At 32.9% G+C, this 19,355-nt stretch overlaps 3 protein-coding genes across 6 annotated transcripts; all 3 read right to left on the bottom strand.

The window, feature by feature from the left end:
* Window positions 1–402: 402 nt before the first annotated feature.
* On the bottom strand, window positions 403–1,800 carry LOC116777391 (lysophospholipase-like protein 1). Of its 3 annotated transcripts, none has more exons than XM_032670911.2 (5): window positions 1,783–1,800; window positions 1,434–1,599; window positions 1,094–1,360; window positions 843–983; window positions 403–775 (listed from the first exon to the last, which is right to left on the bottom strand). In XM_032670911.2, exons 2-5 carry the CDS (start codon window positions 1,513–1,515, stop codon window positions 582–584), a joined length of 684 nt encoding a protein of 227 aa, XP_032526802.2. In that variant the 5' UTR covers window positions 1,516–1,599; window positions 1,783–1,800; the 3' UTR covers window positions 403–581. The 3 variants fall into 3 exon arrangements, with proteins under 3 accessions (XP_032526802.2, XP_032526803.2, XP_061382459.1); XM_032670912.2 differs by lacking the exon at window positions 1,783–1,800 and adding an exon at window positions 1,711–1,780; XM_061526475.1 differs by lacking the exon at window positions 1,783–1,800 and adding an exon at window positions 1,657–1,774 and having other exon boundaries at window positions 1,434–1,575.
* Window positions 1,801–2,090: 290 nt separating this feature from the next.
* Window positions 2,091–4,101, bottom strand: LOC116777615 (uncharacterized). Its single transcript, XM_032671261.2, has one exon. The coding sequence runs from the start codon at window positions 3,942–3,944 to the stop codon at window positions 2,130–2,132; it is 1,815 nt and encodes a 604-aa protein (XP_032527152.2). The 5' UTR covers window positions 3,945–4,101; the 3' UTR covers window positions 2,091–2,129.
* A 207-nt stretch (window positions 4,102–4,308) lies between these two features.
* LOC116777563 (uncharacterized) lies at window positions 4,309–17,468 on the bottom strand. 2 transcript variants are annotated; one of them, XM_032671184.2, is made up of 13 exons: window positions 17,329–17,468; window positions 13,649–13,708; window positions 11,827–12,676; window positions 11,639–11,755; window positions 11,507–11,565; window positions 9,253–9,359; window positions 8,510–8,635; window positions 6,863–7,120; window positions 6,649–6,758; window positions 6,436–6,565; window positions 6,023–6,126; window positions 5,609–5,873; window positions 4,309–5,424 (listed from the first exon to the last, which is right to left on the bottom strand). In XM_032671184.2, exons 3-13 carry the CDS (start codon window positions 12,621–12,623, stop codon window positions 5,287–5,289), a joined length of 2,211 nt encoding a protein of 736 aa, XP_032527075.1. In that variant the 5' UTR covers window positions 12,624–12,676; window positions 13,649–13,708; window positions 17,329–17,468; the 3' UTR covers window positions 4,309–5,286. The 2 variants fall into 2 exon arrangements, with proteins under 2 accessions (XP_032527075.1, XP_061382311.1); XM_061526327.1 differs by lacking the exon at window positions 17,329–17,468 and adding an exon at window positions 14,093–14,180.
* Window positions 17,469–19,355: the final 1,887 nt, after the last annotated feature.

The raw sequence follows: 19,355 nt of genomic DNA, 5'->3' as shown, positions 1-19,355 counted from the left end.
TACATATAGATTTTTTGGTTATATATTTTTATACAACTAATTTTAGCAAAGCGAGTGCTAAACATTCTCTTACTTATGTAGATCAGGGCTTATTCATTAAAGATGGAATATAAACAGTTCCAATTTAAGATAAATTAAAGGTAATCAACAATAAAGTCCTCTTGATAACTTCTATCCTTAAGAAAAGTACATATAAATTGGATATTTATGTTTTAGATTTTTCAGTTTTGATTATGAGTGGCATGATAAAGTTTTTATGAGTCGGTCAGCAAAATATAAAATAGCAAAACTTGCCTCAGACTTTAAAAGATAAAACTGTATTCCGCAAATAAAAAAAATTATTTATCATCTTATCAAAATCGCTTTAGTTAAGGTTGTGGTGTTAGAGAAACAATACAAATGTTTGTGCAATATAACAAGTGTAAATATTTAATTATGAATTTGTTTCTACATTATTTTATGTAGTCCTAGTTACATAGATACTAACAGACACATATACTTAATAATATAAATGTCAGCTAAACCCCAGACTAACACCATCGGACCCAGTACTGCAATAGATAGACCATAGAACAGTACCCTTATATATTAGGGAGATGTTTGTCTATCCAATCTTTGATGATATTCAACCCTCTTTTATTCAATGAATGTCCTAACTTCTCCATAATATGGAAATTCCCTTGTACTCCTAGACTTCTAAGTTCTTTGAATGTTGCTTCACCCCAAGCCAATTCCACTAAATCATCACTGTCACCGTGTATCTGGAGCAAAGGGACTGAAAATAATGTTAAAAATACATATATAAATACCTATACTTCAAAATAACTTATATTTTGTCTTACCTTTAGTAGCAGAGTCTCTGAGCTCTTTGTATACCACTGAATTATCATTTAAAAATGAACTGAAAGCAAAAACCCCCGCTACATTTGGATCCCATCGATAAGCTGTATGAAGGGCTAAAGCTCCGCCCATCGAAAATCCACCTTTAATAACAATAGTATAATATACATTTAATAAAAAATCTTCTTCTTCTAAAATAACTACTAAAATATAAAGAATCAATTCTAAATAGTATAATAAAATAATTTATTACCAACAATTATTCTTGAACTTGGTATACCAGCCTCATTTTCACTTTTTATTAATTTTTTTATATCTACTTCTATTTGAGCTAAAGATTCCAAAACTTCGGGAGCTCTAGGATTAATATCTAGCCGGTCAAACCAAACATTGCTCATAAGACCACCAGCCGGAGTGTAAGGCTGTAGAGGTGCTGTTGGGTACAGAATTTTTATGTGTGGGAAAACAAAATTTTTAGCTAATAAATGGACCCATTCCTTCATATGATCACCAGCTGCTCCTGTGAGGAGAAATTTATAATTATACATAAAACTCCTTTATGTAAATAAAAACTCGTCTCTAAAGTATCTCACCAGAACCATGAAAAAATATGACTGTAGCAGTGTGTTTAGCGCCAGAATTTTTTGTAATATTAAGGGCACCCAATCTGGACATGCTGGACACACACGTGTTTATAGTATTTGAAACTGGATTATAAAATCAGACTTGATATGTCTACAAGAGGTATTGTTTATTAACCTATAAAGTTGTAAATGAGTATGAGGTATGTTTAGAGAAAATAAAAAACAACGTTGCCTTTTATTTCAGTCATTAAAACATATTTTAAACGTATTAAAATATTAAATATACCAATATTGCTATTTATCTATTTGTAATAATAATTAATAAATGTTATTATTTCTAAGAGTACATGTCAATTACCAAATATAGGCTGTATACTTCAGTTTGTTTGTGATATACTCTGTGGAAATGGAGATAAATATTTCAAGTTTCAACTTCCAAGTAATATATTATGTAATATACAAAATAATGAAAAAATATTTATAAAATTAATTGATATGTAAGACTTATGTTGATAACATATTCTTAAATACACGAAGGTTACCTTCACATGAGAGTGGAATCTAAAACTTTGGATATATTTTAAAGATATCTATTCTATACGTTTGTTTAATTTTTTATATTTAATATACAAAATATAGAACTATAAAGTAAGGAAACTTCAAATGTTACCTTTAAAGTTTTATTTTTAGGAAATCACGATTTTATCAATAATTTGGCATTTTCTTAGAAAAAAGAAAACAGCGTAATAATTTAGATTTCTTAATTTCTTCGTCTTCATGGTTACTATTCTTCTTATCGTATTGCTCTTCTGCAAATATATCTGTAAACTCCAATAATTGAATTGATTTCTGTAGTAATATATTTTCTTTATCAGCCAGGTTTGGCTTAGATTTTTCTACTGGAGGGTTCCATTTAAAGCTATGTTTGTTTTGTATGTTTTGATTTAAACGATGGTTATACGTCACTAAAACGTCTTCAATCCCTCCGTTGACAACATATTCATTTGGAGCCGGAGTTTGAAACTTAGCACGAGGAAAACGTGGCGAACGATTTATTGGACCTTGACAAACAGCCGGTAAACATTGTGGCTTTTCAAGACAATAATATGCTGGGCCTGGCGTATTTTCTTTTCCGTGTACTGGTATCCAATTAAACCAAGGTTTTAGCCGTCTCTCCGACGAAAAAAATGGGCAATTTTTTTGTAAATTAAGAAGTCTATTGCTTTTTGGAGTCGTTAGTGGTAAATCTGCTGGGCTGGGCTCATTTAATAGTTTTTTAAGAGGTTTCATTCTTATTGTCTTCGATTTAAATTCCCATGTCGGATTATTTTTTATTTTAGAATCATCTTGGGTCTTATTCAACTCTTTCATAATTTCATTCATTATTAAATCTTCATAATCATCTTCTTCTATAACTTCGCTCTTAAATCTTTCGGATGAAGATCCAAATGGGACAAGTTTACAACGATGAACTTGACATGGTTTATATCTTGCATTATAGCTAGCCGGACTAGGTCCTTCTTCTTTACGAGGTTTAAGTCTAACGGCTCTTACTCCGAAACCAGCTGGCGGCGGTAGTTTTGCTTGACATGGTTTCGCAGGAATTTCGACTAAATCAAAATCGCGTTTTATTAAATATGCCGTGGGTCCTGGTTGATCTTGGTATTTAGAAATTAAAAATCTTTCAGCTTTAGGACCTAAAATTTTTAGATCTGTTCCTTTTGGTGATACAGGACTATAATCTGCCGGACCTGGACGTCCTTCAATAATATTCCTTCTTTGTACCATTTCTATGAATCGATACTGTTTCGATGTTTTACGTTTCAATGCTCTTACTTTTTCAGCACAAATGGCATTAATGTCTGGTTCTTTTTCGATAAAATAATCTGATGGACCTGGTGCATCGGTATCAAATTTACTATCTCTTCTCGCTGTCCATTTACTCCATTTGCACCCCTGATAGAAGGCCGTTGATTCAATAACATTCGTGTTATAAAAAGGGGGGCTATCATTTTTAGGTTTAGTGAATATTCGTATTTTTGTTCCATCTGGTAGTAACTTAAATCCATTATCCCTTTTTGAAGGTGCGGAAAGGCCGTCTCCAAGTGAAGATCTAGGAACAATACCTTTAAATAGACGTCTAGGGACCAATCGTTGACAAACAACTTGTTCTTTTTTTTCAATTTCTTCATCATCTTCCACGGGACATTTGCATTGATTTTCAATTCCACATTTACACAAGATTTCTTCTAAATCTTTTTCACTAAATGCTTCATATGGAAACCGTGGAATCTTTGAGGAAATACTTGTACAATTTGGTATTTTGGGGGGAAGATCAGCATAATAAAGGACATGCGTCCATACTGGGTTTATGTTTACTGTTTTTCTTGGGGTGTTTGATAAAAAAGGCACCTTGTTCGGCTCAACTTTTGGTGAATTGCTGTATTGATAAGCTCCGGGTTCTAGGAGTCGGAATCTCTCAGTTGGCTGTTTGAATCTGTCACTTAATTCATAAGCCATGATTAAAAAATATAAAATAAAACTTAATAAAATAAACAGATCGCGGAATACTAATAAAAATGTAAATACATCAAAATATAATTTAAATATAACATTTTAATGTATTGTTTATAAGCAAATGTCACAGTGACATTCATCGAAAATATTTAAGTGATTTTTTTGTAGAATAAAAGAAAAATAGGTTGAAGCCATAGTACAACCAAAAAATAAAATAGGATACACAATTTTTGTATTGACATTGTATAAAGACTATATTTATGTATATCACAGCATATTGAACCTTTAGGCCATTAAATCTGTCAAAAATCTGGTTTAAACCAGAAATTTCCGCTTTCCAAGCAACAATTTAAAATGAATACTACAATAAGAATCAAATCATAATTTATTGATCTATTAAAACATAAAAGTAAACCTTAATCAATTATTATTCATAAATTATAAATATAACATATTATTTTTTTTTTTAATAAAAATGGTGATAATGCATACTTAGGTCTGTAGGTACATAAAAAAAAATGTAAGTAAACATGCTATTGGTCATCCACAAATTCTATGACACGTAACCCACAATCTGGCTGTGAACCGGTATGGTGGGTTAAATTAATTTAAACTTACATAACACTTAAGTGATCACAGCAAACTTGTCAGCTTTGTTGAACTGATTTTAAAAACAATTAACACAATTATTGCCATTTAAGTCAACTACAAATACGTTTATGTAAAGCTTGCATATACCTTGTTAGTTTTGTATAACCTATAAAAATACAAAATAAAACTAAATGTATTTCCGAACTATTAAAAATAATAGGATTTTGAGATCATGGTGTCTATTATGAAACCTATAAAAAAAAAAAAAAATTATCTAAGCATCAATGGTGTCCCAAAATTACAATGATATTACTTATATCTAAATGTTCCCATTGGAAGACAGATCATGACACTGCAACTTCATATTTAATTCACAGAAATACAAAATGAATGCTAGCTTCAACTACCTTATAATATATTAACATAACACAAGGGACGCTACGAAAATGCTACAGATATTGCTTTATTTCAAATCCTTCTTAACATACCCTTATAGAGTTAACAACAAACTCAAAATAAAATCTAAACATTTTAAATGCATTTACAGAGTAAATCAAACATCTACATTGGAATGCAGATATAAAAAAATATTTTAATATCTCATTTACATTTACCGCGTGTTCATAAGATTGATAATAGTTTAAGGACTCAGTGTGTCAGTTGTATTTATTTTGTTTAAAATTTATTATTATTCTTAGTCTTTTCCATTGCGGGTGTAAGTTTTTTTGTGTCTAACACTATTATACTATATTTTTCATCTCCTCAGCCATTCCTTTCTGCTAGTGATGTTCAGTTTTGAGTCGTTTGATACAAACTCCGCGTCCATGACGTCCAAAGTCCTTGATACAGCCAACATCCGTTTGAGAAGACTTCGTGTTGATAGAATTAATATCTGTAATTAATTATTATGGGATTTTATTTTTTGTTTGATATGGTAATGTTAACCACGTGCTAGCGCCATCTATGATGTTTAAAATGAGTTATACATAAAACTGTTTTGTGAAATAATTTCCTAGTGTAGGACATTGTATTTAAATAGATAGAAATATTTTTAATGATATTTATATCAGACATACCTTGATCTCTGACTTCAGGGGCAGTATGGCTATCAGCCACCACAGCCAATTAGGTCCATCGGATGTGTTCCACCAGTTTTCAGGAATGTCCTTACAAGGCATAGCTCCGAAGGCAGTTTCAATTTCTTTCCTAACACCCTCGTCCATATTCTTCAGCCAGGTCTGAGTTTTGGATGATATCTGCGAGGACAGAGTATGCAGGTCTTGGAGCTCGTCCTCAGTTGGTGTCACATCTGTCAGTGGCTGGATACGGGCTACGTCACACCTGGAGATTAATTACAGCATTTATATACATCTGTTTTATATAATTAAATCTATGTTGATAGTATGACAGCCAATTTAAGTATGATTTTTTCGGTCATTTAGATGCGAATGGAGTTGTTTTGATTGTGACAAATTCTCATTGATTCATACCCGTCTCTAATGTGTCTCTCGATGACTCTAAACCTGGAGACGCCGACGGTCGATACTATACAGCGGTTGTCTTCCAGCACTACGCAGTCGCAGATCTCGAGCACCTGGAAATTAATGTATTACATGAGAACATAATGATTCCTCAACACAGTCTTTCAATATCGCTATAATGAAAGTTTTTTTCCTATATAATGTTGGTTTAACAATAATTCTAGTCAGCAATATATTTGTTATAAATAGATTAGTTAACTAATTTTAATTTGAATATTATTAATAATGATGTTAAATTCGGTTATGACATATTTAAAGCAAAAAAAAAAGTATTCTCGTTATATATTATAGATAATTTTCGGCATTGTTATGTATGTATGTATGTATGTAAGTATGTGTATTGTGTAGTGTGAAATACTCACTGTGCCGTAATCAGCAAAGTTATTTCCACCTTCGTGTGCCAGCATGCCGAATCTTCGTGTGCCTGACTCCAACACTCGTCTCACCATCTGCCAGTAGCGAGGGTTGAACATGAACAGCGGGCAGGGCATTCTATTAAAACGAGGACACACATTAAACATCTCTTGATTAAGTCTACATTACTGTGGTAGTTTGTCGTATTGTTGGAAACTAACCCAGGGAACGCAACGTAGCATGTTACGACGGGTATCACGTCCTCATCACGAACAGACTGCGACACTCCGATAGACGATAGTATTGAACTAATGAACAACGTGTCTTGAGTCTGGAACCAAAATATACTCTATACATTTACATATAAGGAACAAAATCGAATAACGACCGAGTCCAAATATTATATTTAGTACAAATTACTATTATTTGTAGTACCTCAGGTAGCATAAAGTTTTCCAATGGTCCCAAACAGAGCGCGCATTTTTTCTTATAGTACAAGGATCTTTCTATGCAGGTCCTGCAGTATGTATGGCCGCAGGGAGTCGAAACCGGGTTCGTGTAGCTGTTCGTGCACAACACGCACTCCAGATCCGAGGGTGCTAACCAGCTGATCGTAGACTGCTGCCTCACCGACTGGAACAGCTCCCGCGAGACGCTCTTCCGCTTGTGACCTTCGCTTAAAGCGCTTATAGTCTGCGAATGTCAATTTTACGAATTAAATGATAAGAAGTCTAGACTTTTTCCTTCACATTTCTTTGACGTTACATATATATCCGTAACAAAGTTTTCATCATCATGAAATTTTCATCTCAGTTATTTGGGACGAACTATATAGTAACACTGAAATGTATATTGGCATTCTACGCGAGAGCAGAAACTGTTTTCCGTGAGATTAGGAAATTTTGTCGGCTGTGGGCTATTGCAACTTTTTGATTACCATTCGTCTATTCAGATATTTCATCAGGACTGCACAGCGTTTTGACATTCACCTCTCACGTGACTTTCAAGGTCGATGGACTTTTAAACGGATACAGTCCCATATTAAAAATACTATCGAAATAACTTGTTATCTATTCCAAATAGAGAGAAAAGTTAAATTTTTCACCACGTGATAAATTTACAGAAAAATTTTCGTAACTTACAGCCGAATGGGCGTTTTTAGCGAATTCAAAGGTTTCCGTCACCTTTTAATTTTTTTTATATATAGATAAACAGATATCATAGGTTTTTCTTAAGAAATTATTTATTTTTTAAGTAGGGCGTGTATAAAAAAATTCTGTTTTCTATAATTATGGCATTCGAAATTTTAAAAAAAACACGTCATCAGTCTTGTCAGAGCGCGTCTTTTGATATTAATTTCATAAGACGAAAATTTTGCAATTACATATATCAATATAGAAGCGGACGAAAAACGTATAAATTTCTCAACATACGACCGCCCGTGTATGGACTAACATAGGTATTACGTAATTGTAAGCCATTACAGTCACTTTCAGCGGAGCCTGTTATAAAACATTTATAGAACGATAATAGATCAGACTATAGTAATTTTAAAATTGCCTACCACGTGTTTAGGTGAGCTAAAATACGGAACGTTTCGCGTATTCCATAATGACCTCCGTTGATATCGTGTGCGACGCTATACGAATTAAAACTGGCGACTGTCGATAATTAGTCAGATGTTGCGAATTCTTTGCAATCGCACCGCTGTGGCTTCTTATGTGGCAATGATATTAAGTTTATATATATGTTATGTATACATATATTATATTACTAGTCATTGAATTATTTTCTAGTTTAATTTTTTTACACATAGAATGACTGTTTAAATTGACATTAATTATTTAAGAAAATGCACCATCGTGTACCTTAATTTATAATGTCTTCTGTAAAATTAATTATACTTCAAATAAATATAACATGTTGGAAACAAGTCAAATTCAGAACTAGGGTAGACTTTATCATCACATCGTATCATACAATATCATATCAAATCATATATCATATCATATCATATCATATCATATCATATCATATCATATCATATCATATCATATCATATCATCATGTATCATTATGTACCTGTGCCAGCATCAATCTCGCCATCCTAGCGCAGGGCTCCGTTGAGGCTGCGACCCTGGCCAGGTGAGGTGCAGCCTGCAAATACTCTCCAGCCGCCAGTAGCGCCCGAGCACGTTTGAACCGCGCCTTGAGATACATCGTTACATATTATAGAAATAATACTACAGTATATACATTTTACAATACACTTACACTCTGATAGCAAAAAAACAAGAGTATTCGAAACAACAACAGAAACGATCTCAATAAATATCAAGTAAGTAAAAAAACTAATATAATTTGTTTGCAGAAAATTTAATTACTGCATAATCAATCTGAATTAACATAGTTACATAAGTAAGGCGTTTCGTTCATCGTCACTTAAAATCGAATGGTGTACTGAATCGAAAACAATAACGAATCGTTCGACATAGCGTTGCAACTTGGAAATTAAATAAGCGAAGGATGAATTAGATTGTAGAATTTACTCCGGTACGTCCTCGCCTTTATTGTCTGACAAAGACGACGGCTAGGCTATCATGCGATTTGAATATATATATATATAAAACAGACAGACAGACGGCTGGATACTATAGAAGATACTATGGCTGAATAGTTTTATTTATAGTACTATATAAAACTACGTTAAAAAAAAAAACTTTTTTTTTTAACCGCCGGCTGTTTTTTTTTTTTTTTGTTAAACAGCCAGTATTAAAATATTTTATATAAATTGTTCTATTATTACATATATAGTATAAAATTACCTGGACGGTCAAAGGCACTCGGGGTCTTGAGAAACACCAGGTCGGAGAGTTACTGAGAGGAGCGCCTCTAGAGAAGCTCTGTCCGCGTCGATAATAACGACGTCTCGCTGGGAATTAATACTTCATATAGAAAATTACCAAAAAATATATTTTTTTTATTCGTCAAATTTTATATAACTCCCAAAACGCATGAGCATTCCCTAAGATTCTACTTTCGAAGGAAATAGCATCCTGTTGATTCTTCTTTGACGATGTTTACTACATAGAAGAATAATGCAGCATACTTATAAACAAAATAACAAATTTAATATATATCTTATAATAGTCCATAAATAATAATTAATACCTATATTATGTATACATTTATAACTACATAAAAAGCGACAAATCTCTTATAAATTTATCAAAATTCTATACAAACATTATTACAGACGTAAACGTCTGTAACCTTACCGCGATCTGATTCTAAGTACCGTTTTAATTCTATCGCCGTTAATCAGTGAAGCCCAATATATCTTGGGACATTCGACCCGCAAAACTACATAATACCAAGATTACGTCATTCAGAATGAAGTCACAATATGCCTTACATTATATAATGATGTGGAACAAACGACAAGAGATAGCGATACTTATGAAACAAAATGTATTACGTACATCCATAATATAACATGATGATAAATTTTAATGTAACATTATCATTCACATTGAGTTTATATAACATATGATATATGCAAAAACTATGGTCCCGACTGGTCAGTATGTATCATGTGGCGAGTTCATAAAAAAAAACTATGTAATTAATTGCGACTTATCGATCGTAATAGTTTAATCGCTATGCGCTTATGACTCGGACACTACAAACTAGAAACGTGTTCAAGTTCGCTGTCGTCATCGTAGACAAAAGTAATGACAATCCAGCTTTTCATTAATTGATCAACAATGTATTAAAAATAATTCAAACTACTAATGGTCATTACCATTATTAAAAATACACATACATATATTGTATATCAAAATTAGTTCAGCTCTATTCATAGAGTGTGAGGTGACGAGTTTAAGAGATACGGTTAACAAAGGATGTATACAGACAACATAACCTGCGACCCGCAGTTCAAAACCGCCTCACTTATTACACTTACATAACAATAGTGTAATGGCTAAATCGTATTATTTCGTAACACCGGGCCGGTCCGATTGCAATTACCACCCACGCCTACACTATTATAAAACCATATTTAATTCATCATATATTTTTTTTATATACGCTAGTACATCCGTCGGATAAGTTTCTGCATACAATGTTCATATTAAGCCTTATTAAAATGTAGTTGATCTCGTTGAATACACTCATTGGAAACATCCGATTTTTCCAGCTGTGCTGGGAGTTATAGGGAATGTCAATTGACAGCAATGCCAACAAAACCGCTCGTTTAACTCTGCTGGCCGTAGTGTTAATACAACGGCTTATTGTAATGAAAATGATATCTCATCTCAAACATTGTATTGTGAAATCTCAGAAGTTTTAGACAATACAAGCCTGGGTTAGTCCAGTGAGATCGGGATTAGCGAGGCTTTTAAATATATTAACATTCCTACAATTATCTCATGTGTTATGTGACATTTTAATTGTTTGAAATAATACGAAATAATGTAATCGCTCTATACGTAATATTAAAAAAATAATCATAAAAATAATCTTCTCAGTCACTGTAACTGTGATCGTAACTAACCAAATCTAATACTTATATTGATTACGTAACAAAGGAAGATATAACGAAGAAATACGAAATATTCAAAAATTTAAAATATCACAGACAGTTCATGAATTTTTGGTTTTTGAGAAAATTTATGTATTATTATTATTATTATTATTTATTTTTTGAAAAAATTTGATCACACTTACTAACAGACAAAATGAATTTGATCCATCAAAATGCTTTATAATTTATCAATTTGACATACCAAAGAAAAGTTTTTAAAAAACACTGAAAGCATATAGTTATTTATCACGTTTTGAATAATTACTTTACCTTAAATATAATAAAACCTTGTCACTAACGTTACTATCGGTGTATTTAAAATGTTAGCGCCCTTATGTTCTCGATGTATATACATTCCTAGTATAGCCAGTCAATTCTTTGCAACATTGCCGTTATTTACTCGGAATTCATTTTCTTATAATAAAATTTTGAATTCAACATGTAAATAAAAATTAAAAAAAAAAATGCTTATCTATACAGTGTATACATACCTCTAATAAGCGGGAATTTCTTCTCGCAGGTTTTCCTAGGCGACCCAGGATCTAGTATTCTGAAAACGATTAACCCTCATCACAAAGCATTTACATATTATTAGGCTGAATCTTATTAAATACGATACGTACCTCGGGCTTCTTATGTATTTTATCATTTTTTCAATTATCTCTCTAATGACCGTGTTTACGAATAGCGTCTTAGGAGCGTTCACGCCGCACGGGCATGTCCCATTGACGACAATGCACCTGTATCGAAACATGTTCTCAGCCTTTTATGTAAAAAAATATATATGTATTTATGAGGGTGGTAAACAAACCTCATGCATCTAGTGTGGCCGCATTGGCCGGTGACGGGCAGAACCGGGATGCGACAACAGTTTAGACAGCATAAATCGCTGGGAGCTGGCGACTTCAGATATCTGGACAGTTTGATCAGGTTGTTGGCTAACTTGTGGGCGTTCACGCTAGGCATCGGCAATTCCCTCACCAGCGAATGAGGATTCAGGAATAAGTTCGTTGTGAGAGTTTGACCGTTGCTTTTAACTTGTGCCGTTTGAGCGACGGTTTCCTTCTTAACTTCCGTCTCCGATGGCTCCTGGTACATAGCCTCGTCGAATAACGGATTCATAGCAGCGTCCTGTTCTGGTGCAGTGCAAATTTGATCAGAATTAAGAGACTGCTCGCCATTTTCTGTTGGACTGTTCGATTGGATGTGCGTGGGATGTAATTGTAATAGGGTCGGTGATAAAGTACCGATAGAATCGGTGTCAGTATTTGCCAGGGACGCAACCAGAACGATATTCTCATCCTCGGCTATTATCTGGAGATGACCAGCAGTTATGCTGGCGTTTGGAGTCGGTGAACCCATCCTATCATCACCACGCTGACTTTCGTCCAATCCATGGTTGAAATCTTGGTTGTTTCTTTTAATCAATACCCTACAAGGCTCCTCGGTCCTATTGGCAACACTTCCTTCATCAATATCGAGATTATAGTGAACATTCGTATCAATATACACATTAAGATCTGTCATTCCATACGGTCGTAATCTTTGACTTGATGACACTCTTCTACGTTGACCTCTAGTTCTAGCAGAATGCACATTAGAATCCATTCTCGTTTAAAACAAGCTGTGACTTTGTAATAAAATTGTAATGTCTCTGCTCTCTGCAACGAAATGGTACGATTGATAATAATCTGTATAAAGTTTTAAGTCGCAGTTCAAAGACTATTCTAGAACATTAATGATGTGTTATGTAATTAATTAGCGCTATGCATCTAAACGCGGCGGTTTCGATGGACGAGACATAATGTACCTAAAGTAATTTCACGACCGAATCTGAGTCAGAACAGTAAATAGACGCTAAGTAGAATCTATATTTAAAACTGTATGAGGCGTACGTGTTTGGAGTCATCCACCTCCGACGGTAGCAATTAAGAGTAACGGCCTGAATATTTTAAGATGACAAATCACTAACATTTATTCAAAGTGTTTTTTTGAACGTGGGCTATACTTTTTTTTTAAACTGAATAACCCATGTCATACTTATAATAAATTATAAAGTCACATAACTATGTTATAAATAAACGAACGATAGTATGCATATAGATATTTTTTAATCGATATATTACATACGAAGTTGAATTATTCATCTCGCAAGTTGAGACAGCTGACAGCGTGTGTACTAACACTAGATAAACTTTGTTTATGGTTGCCGACATCATTATTGAACTCTCCGTTACAAACATGAATGACCAAAGACAAAACTGCCGAATTCCAAATTCAAAATCATAAAAATGCCGCCATTACGTCAGCAAGAACTGGCAGGTGTCAAAAAATGGTTATAAAATAATAAAATTATTTCGTCAAAACAAAAACATGACCTGCATATAATGAATTACATGCGATGTGCACTTCATCGAGTACCTAATGGGACACTACAATTGGCTTAACGAACTGATACGGTATGATGAACTTGGCCTAGTATACTACGACCGGTTAAGGAGCAGACAAGGCTTAACAATTACTTTTTCTCATCAGGACATTATAATAAGTTGGTTGTTTTATTCGACCAAAAAGTTTGTATAATAAAAAAAAAAAAAAACTAAAAATAAAAAAATCTGTTACATTAGACTTACCTGAATCTTCGCCTGGAATAGATTTTGTACCCGCGGCCGACTATCCAGCAGTAGCGACCGCTATAAAGAAAATTTTAACACCAATTATGACCTCTTATATATAGTTCACTGAATTCGCAACTTATAGATATTACAAAACTCTAGTCTCTCGTTACATAAACGTATCTTATTCGAAACCTTTTATTGTAACAGACAGATAAAAAAAATATACAGACAACTTCATAACCTCCGCGTTTTTTTAAAGTCGGTTGAAAATGACACAATTAACATGCATTAAACAGAACAGTGAATAAACAATAAAACTAAAAAAAAAAAAAAAAACGCAAATCGCAAAGCATACTTATCGGTGTTACAATGAAATGAAAATATGCGATGTTAGGTACATAAAATATGAAGGTCAATGTTATTGTTATAAAAATTGTTGGATTATATCGACAGTGTTACCTCGACACGATAATATACGACCGGGCTCAAGTGCGATCTGTAGCAAAATAAAGCTGAAAAAGGCTGTCGGCGCACAAGTTAAGTCATCGCTTCGGGTTCTTACGCAAAGTGAGGTAAGCGGCAACTTACATAATGCGACCTACTGGCACAGTGACTCTGTAAGTGCATGCGCTTGTACAATTAATCTATTTTTCACTTATTGTTATATATAAAACATTATATTATTAGCTTCATTTACTTGATATGCATCAATATATTTATCGTTTTAGCATCATTGTTTATCGATTTTTTTTATGTCGATATCGATTTGAAGTTAAAACATTTTTGATTGCAGTTTGTAAACGTAACTAGTCATTATGAAGTTATAAGTAAATAAGTAACTAGTAACTATGTTGAGTAAGCGAATTGTTATCTATAACTTGCTTTGATGTATAGCAATGAATTTAACAAATTGTATATATTTTGAATAATGCATCGAAATCCGACTCTATTACCATGTGTTAAAGAACACAATAAATTCAAGGTAATGTAGTACGTAGCTTGGTGTATTGAAAATTAATACTAAGCCTAGCATAAGCTTTAAATGTATTAACGGATACTAGACTCTGATGAGAGAGTTACGTAATTGTTTGTATTTTTTCTTTTATCTGTCTGTTACAGTAAAGGTTTGGATTAAATCATACTAATATTATAAATGCGAAAGTTTTACAGGCTGTATGGACGTTTGTTGGTCTTCAAAGCAAATATTGCATTACTACTATTTTGATATAACTTAACAGTAACGTAGCTTAGACTTCTGAATAAACCATAGGGAATAATTTACAGTGAAAATCCGTAACATTACCGCAGGTTTAAGGTATTAAAGTTGTATTAGCATGAGTTCAAGTGATACAGACAATAGATGTCGCTATTGGTATTTTATCGTATTTATCGTTTTAACAAACTATACATTTCTCTTTGAAAATAACACCCGAAGTTCATGTGGACGAAATCACGAGCTAAAACTAGTATTTTTTGTGGATAAACGTTGCCTTCAAAGACGAAAATCTATGAAACTGACACCAACACGCATTTTGAAGTTACTTATTTAAGATCACGATCAAATCTCAATATATTTCTAACATTAATCTTAAAATAGTGTCGTTACTTCAACGTCTGACAAATAAACAAAAGCGGCATGTATTGAGCCTATGATGTCAAGTAGCCTTTTCCTATAACGGCCTATACAGGATTACTTATTTGCGAACAATTATATATACATATGTTGCAGAATTTTGAAATTTAAAAATATATAAAACAAGAGCGTTATATCAAAAAAATTATTTAATGACAACTGTTTTCGCTTCTACATTTCAACAACCGTGACGTCGTCCCCAAGCATACATTATTATAAATTCATAAATTTAAAACAAAAATTCTCTTTCCACACAACTGGCACAGGTAGTCATTGTGATGCTGTCAGGCTTTCGAGCCTTTGTTGAACGTGTGTGTCAGTTTATGTAAGTGTTTTAGAAAAAAAATCCTTAGTGATATGAATTCGGAGGCGATTTTTCATTTCGTTCAGCCCCGATCCCCGACGAACGCGACTCACTCGTTACGCAATGCAGTAGTTATAATGTAGTCATTGGTACTTAATAACTATATATTTAAATGGATCGTAGTAAACATTTCTTTTAATTTTTTATATATATATAAAAAATTTGGGATTTCGTTTATTTTTTTATTGTAATAAACCGCTTATAATAAGCACACGTGTATTTTTGTCTGTCCATCATTCTGTTATTTTAATACAGTTTGACTGATTTTGATTTAAAGGATTTTATTAACATATTTTTATTTCTATAAATAATAAAAATATAATTATTTTGTGAGGACGAAGTCGCGGGCTCAGATAGTGTACAATAAGAAAAATACATCATTAAAAATGAGTTTCCAATTAATGGGGAAGCAATTTGGGTAGATCAAAAACGCTATTGTACAAAACTTGTAATTTGCTTTAAAAATTAACTTTCAAGAAAGTTCAAGATGAAAAAATAAATTTTCAAGAAAATGCAACTATTTGTGTCGCATACATTACACAAGTCATTATATTCGCTATATAGATTTTCTTTAGAAATATTTCTATACATATTTAGGTAAATAATTATATTTACATCTAGTCATACAATCATATCATGCATACACATAGTATTTGTAAATAAACTGACTAATTAAAATTTCTCAGTAGCATACTGTCATATTTTAAAATATTGCTAACATTATCACATGTAATGTCAACAAGGGTGACTAATGCACTGTTATGCAAGACAATGAAATATCTCAATCACAACATATATAAGAACAAGTTATATTAAAATTGTCTATTAATCTATTATTAAAATAGTTTTGAGTGACATGGCTAATGATGTCATAAATTTAGTAAATTTTATGCCATAAACTGTTAGTACTATTGTAAATCTAAAGCATATCATAGAACATTCAGTTAGATTACAATAATTCTTATATTAATTTGACAAAAATTAATAGAATTATTAAATTACATTTCATTTACTTGAGCGATTATCGAAATATAATCTGTTGTCATCAACAACGAACCCGTGCCTTTGTAATATACAATATAAAAAAAGTTATCAGAGTAGTTATACAAATTCATCATATATTCTGATGACTCAGTTTTATATGAAGAATACAGTCAAAATATGTACATATGACTGTATTAATATTAAATCATAAGAAAAAGTTACAGAAATGTCCAGTGTGTTAAAATAAAAAACATGTTATTCAGATAAATTTAAACATAACAATATTAAGTTTTTATAACAAATTGAGTAACAGTAAAATTATGTAATTGTACTGTAATAATGAACTTTAAAAACTTAAGAAATAGAAAAATCTACTTGTAAAGTAAATTAAATTCGGCTATAGCTAGATCTAGAGTGCGGTACGGAATAATTAAATATGAATTTAAATTCAGTACATCTCATTTGGAACCCGAATATTTTTATAATTTATTGACATTAGCTGAGGCAGATAGGTACCTATAGTTCATCTTATATAATATCGCTTACGTAATAATGGCAAGGTAAGGATATCTGTATTTGATATTACAAAAAAACAGCGCCATGCAATTACATAACAAACATATAAGTATTAGAAATAAAGTTGCAACAATAAAAAACTTAAAATAAAACATAGTAACCGGCTTTCAAACTGTAAATATAAATATTTATACTCACATTCTGTAACAAAAGTTGCTTCTCTTTAACTTAGTAGCGTTTCTTTCACTTGATAATATGGCGAATATTTAAAAAGGCGGCAACGTAATATAAACACAAACTAAAAATAAACTTTTAAACACGACTTCGCCCCGCCACGTGCCGAGTTTAATTGAACTTATTATTGAAGTTTCAAACTGTCAAACCTTTTGTCACTTGTCAGATTACCTGTCTAAAAAAATAAATCGGTAGATACGCATTTATTTAAGCAATATAATATGGGACTAAAACAAATATATTTACATTAAATAACTATAAAGGAAGTTATACGTAGAATGTAATGTTGAAATATTGTTGAATATTAAGCATACAGGTTAGCTAGTTACAAGAGTTACAAGATAATATAATGAACTTTTACCAAAATTCAAAATTTTATGTCTATTTTTAAATATTTTTTGTTCCATTCAAAACTTTTTAAAGGAACCTATTCCTTAAAAATATTTACTATTATATTACGGCCACATGTCACATTGACTTATCTATTTTCTGGGAAAACCGAGTTGGTAGGAGATTTCTGACTGAAGTTTTAATAACTTATAGCTGTTCCTCTTTTCAGTTAAAGTAATAATTTGATAGATAATTCAGAAATGTAACATGTTAATTATTCAAAGTTTTTGCGATTTCAAAATCTTGGAGTTTAAGTATATTATTAATGAAGCATATTTCTCGAGTAAATTTAAATAAGTGAGAAACATGAAAATATAAATTTTTGAAGTCGATAAAGACAACATAATTCCTTTAAAGTTATGAAATAATTATTTAAACAGTTTCGATTTAATAAAATGACATTGTTTCACACTGAGCTAGAACTTAATATGTTATTTGATCTAGTTTTGGAGTGAGAATAATATTGTATTGTCCATTTATAAATACTGCAGCACCTCTATGTATTGATTATCAATTTTGCACCATTAAAGCAACTGCAAAAAATCGAGGTCCACGTCCACATCTTGTTTTCCTCGGAGAAACTCCGTCGAGTCATCACTCCCTGCGGCGACAGGTAGCTTTGTGTGGGCCTCGAACCTACTACAATCCCTCGGCGTATCTAATCACCTAGTGACGGTGCTGTGGGATTCTATAAACTATGGCTAGCTCAGCACCGTCGGCGGGATGTCCATTCTATTTCTTTAGTCCCACTGAGGTGGTAGGGAGTCAAACAGAAGCAGGTAGATGCGCAATCGTACTCTCGTTAGTTGACGCTGAGGCCAAGTGCGATGCCGATCCGGGTGTCCCCACACCCAGAGCCAATTGGCCACTATCAGTGGAGGGGGATATAGTTACTCCTCGCACCCACCCTTCTTCGTCTGCGAAGTGACGGATCGAAAGGGTCGTTTTCCCCCGCTCTCTTCACCTTCTCCTTCTGCGTGATAGCATCTTCGAAAAAAGGACAATTGCCATGCTTCCGAGCATGGCGTTGATGACGCTCGGGAGTGAGAAGCTGGGACCCACCACAGAGGTCAATGCATAACGCTGTGCGGCCCACGACGGATACGCCATTGTGTGTTTCGCGGAGTCCTGCTTCACGCCACAATGTGGGCACGATCGAAACTCTTCCCAGCTAATTAGGTCCACGTCCTCATACCCCAAGTAGATTATCTATACCATACAGCTTGTAGAGGTGACGGAAAGTCTTCCAATCTACGTGTGAGACGGTTTGTGAAAACTGTCAAAAAAATTTTATAAAAAAGTCTCAAAACTAAAACACCTCTGTAGTTATCCAATAAAATAGCGTACATGTTTAAAGAGCAACCCAACTTTGCCACCACTAAACGCACGAAATATTTTCATACGAGATTTTCATCTACGACAACAGAATTGAATAACTTTTTAGGGGTAATATTCTTATTAGGTATGCCAGTCGCTTTTAATAGCTCTGCTTTAATTCCAATCTAATATTTGGCATCACCATCAGAACTTAGCAGGACTTGGGATGTTTTTTATAGTAGTTTATGTTGTTAATAAAGTCGAGCAGAAGTATACTGTAAAAT

This window comes from Danaus plexippus, chromosome Z (genome assembly GCF_018135715.1).
Source record: "Danaus plexippus chromosome Z, MEX_DaPlex, whole genome shotgun sequence".
Taxonomy (NCBI): domain Eukaryota; kingdom Metazoa; phylum Arthropoda; class Insecta; order Lepidoptera; family Nymphalidae; genus Danaus; species Danaus plexippus.
Note: the sequence above shows the minus strand (reverse complement) of the source record. Positions and strands in the feature narration are given on the sequence as shown.

Bases quoted from the DNA above. Each gene is read 5' to 3' on its own strand.
- LOC116777391 (XM_032670911.2), bottom strand. From the start codon at position 1,515: ATGTCCAGATTGGGTGCCCTTAATATTACAAAAAATTCTGGCGCTAAA. The intron at 1,361-1,433 runs GTGAGATACTTT...TTCTCCTCACAG, and splicing joins CATATTTTTTCATGGTTCTG to GAGCAGCTGGTGATCATATG. The intron at 984-1,093 runs GTAATAAATTAT...TTGTTATTAAAG, and splicing joins AAGTTCAAGAATAATTGTTG to GTGGATTTTCGATGGGCGGA.
- LOC116777615 (XM_032671261.2), bottom strand. From the start codon at position 3,944: ATGGCTTATGAATTAAGTGACAGATTCAAACAGCCAACTGAGAGATTC.
- LOC116777563 (XM_032671184.2), bottom strand. From the start codon at position 12,623: ATGGATTCTAATGTGCATTCTGCTAGAACTAGAGGTCAACGTAGAAGA. The intron at 9,360-11,506 runs GTATGTATACAC...ATTAATTCCCAG, and splicing joins GAAATTCCCGCTTATTAGAG to CGAGACGTCGTTATTATCGA. The intron at 5,874-6,022 runs GTATGAATCAAT...ATTAATCTCCAG, and splicing joins GAGAGACACATTAGAGACGG to GTGTGACGTAGCCCGTATCC.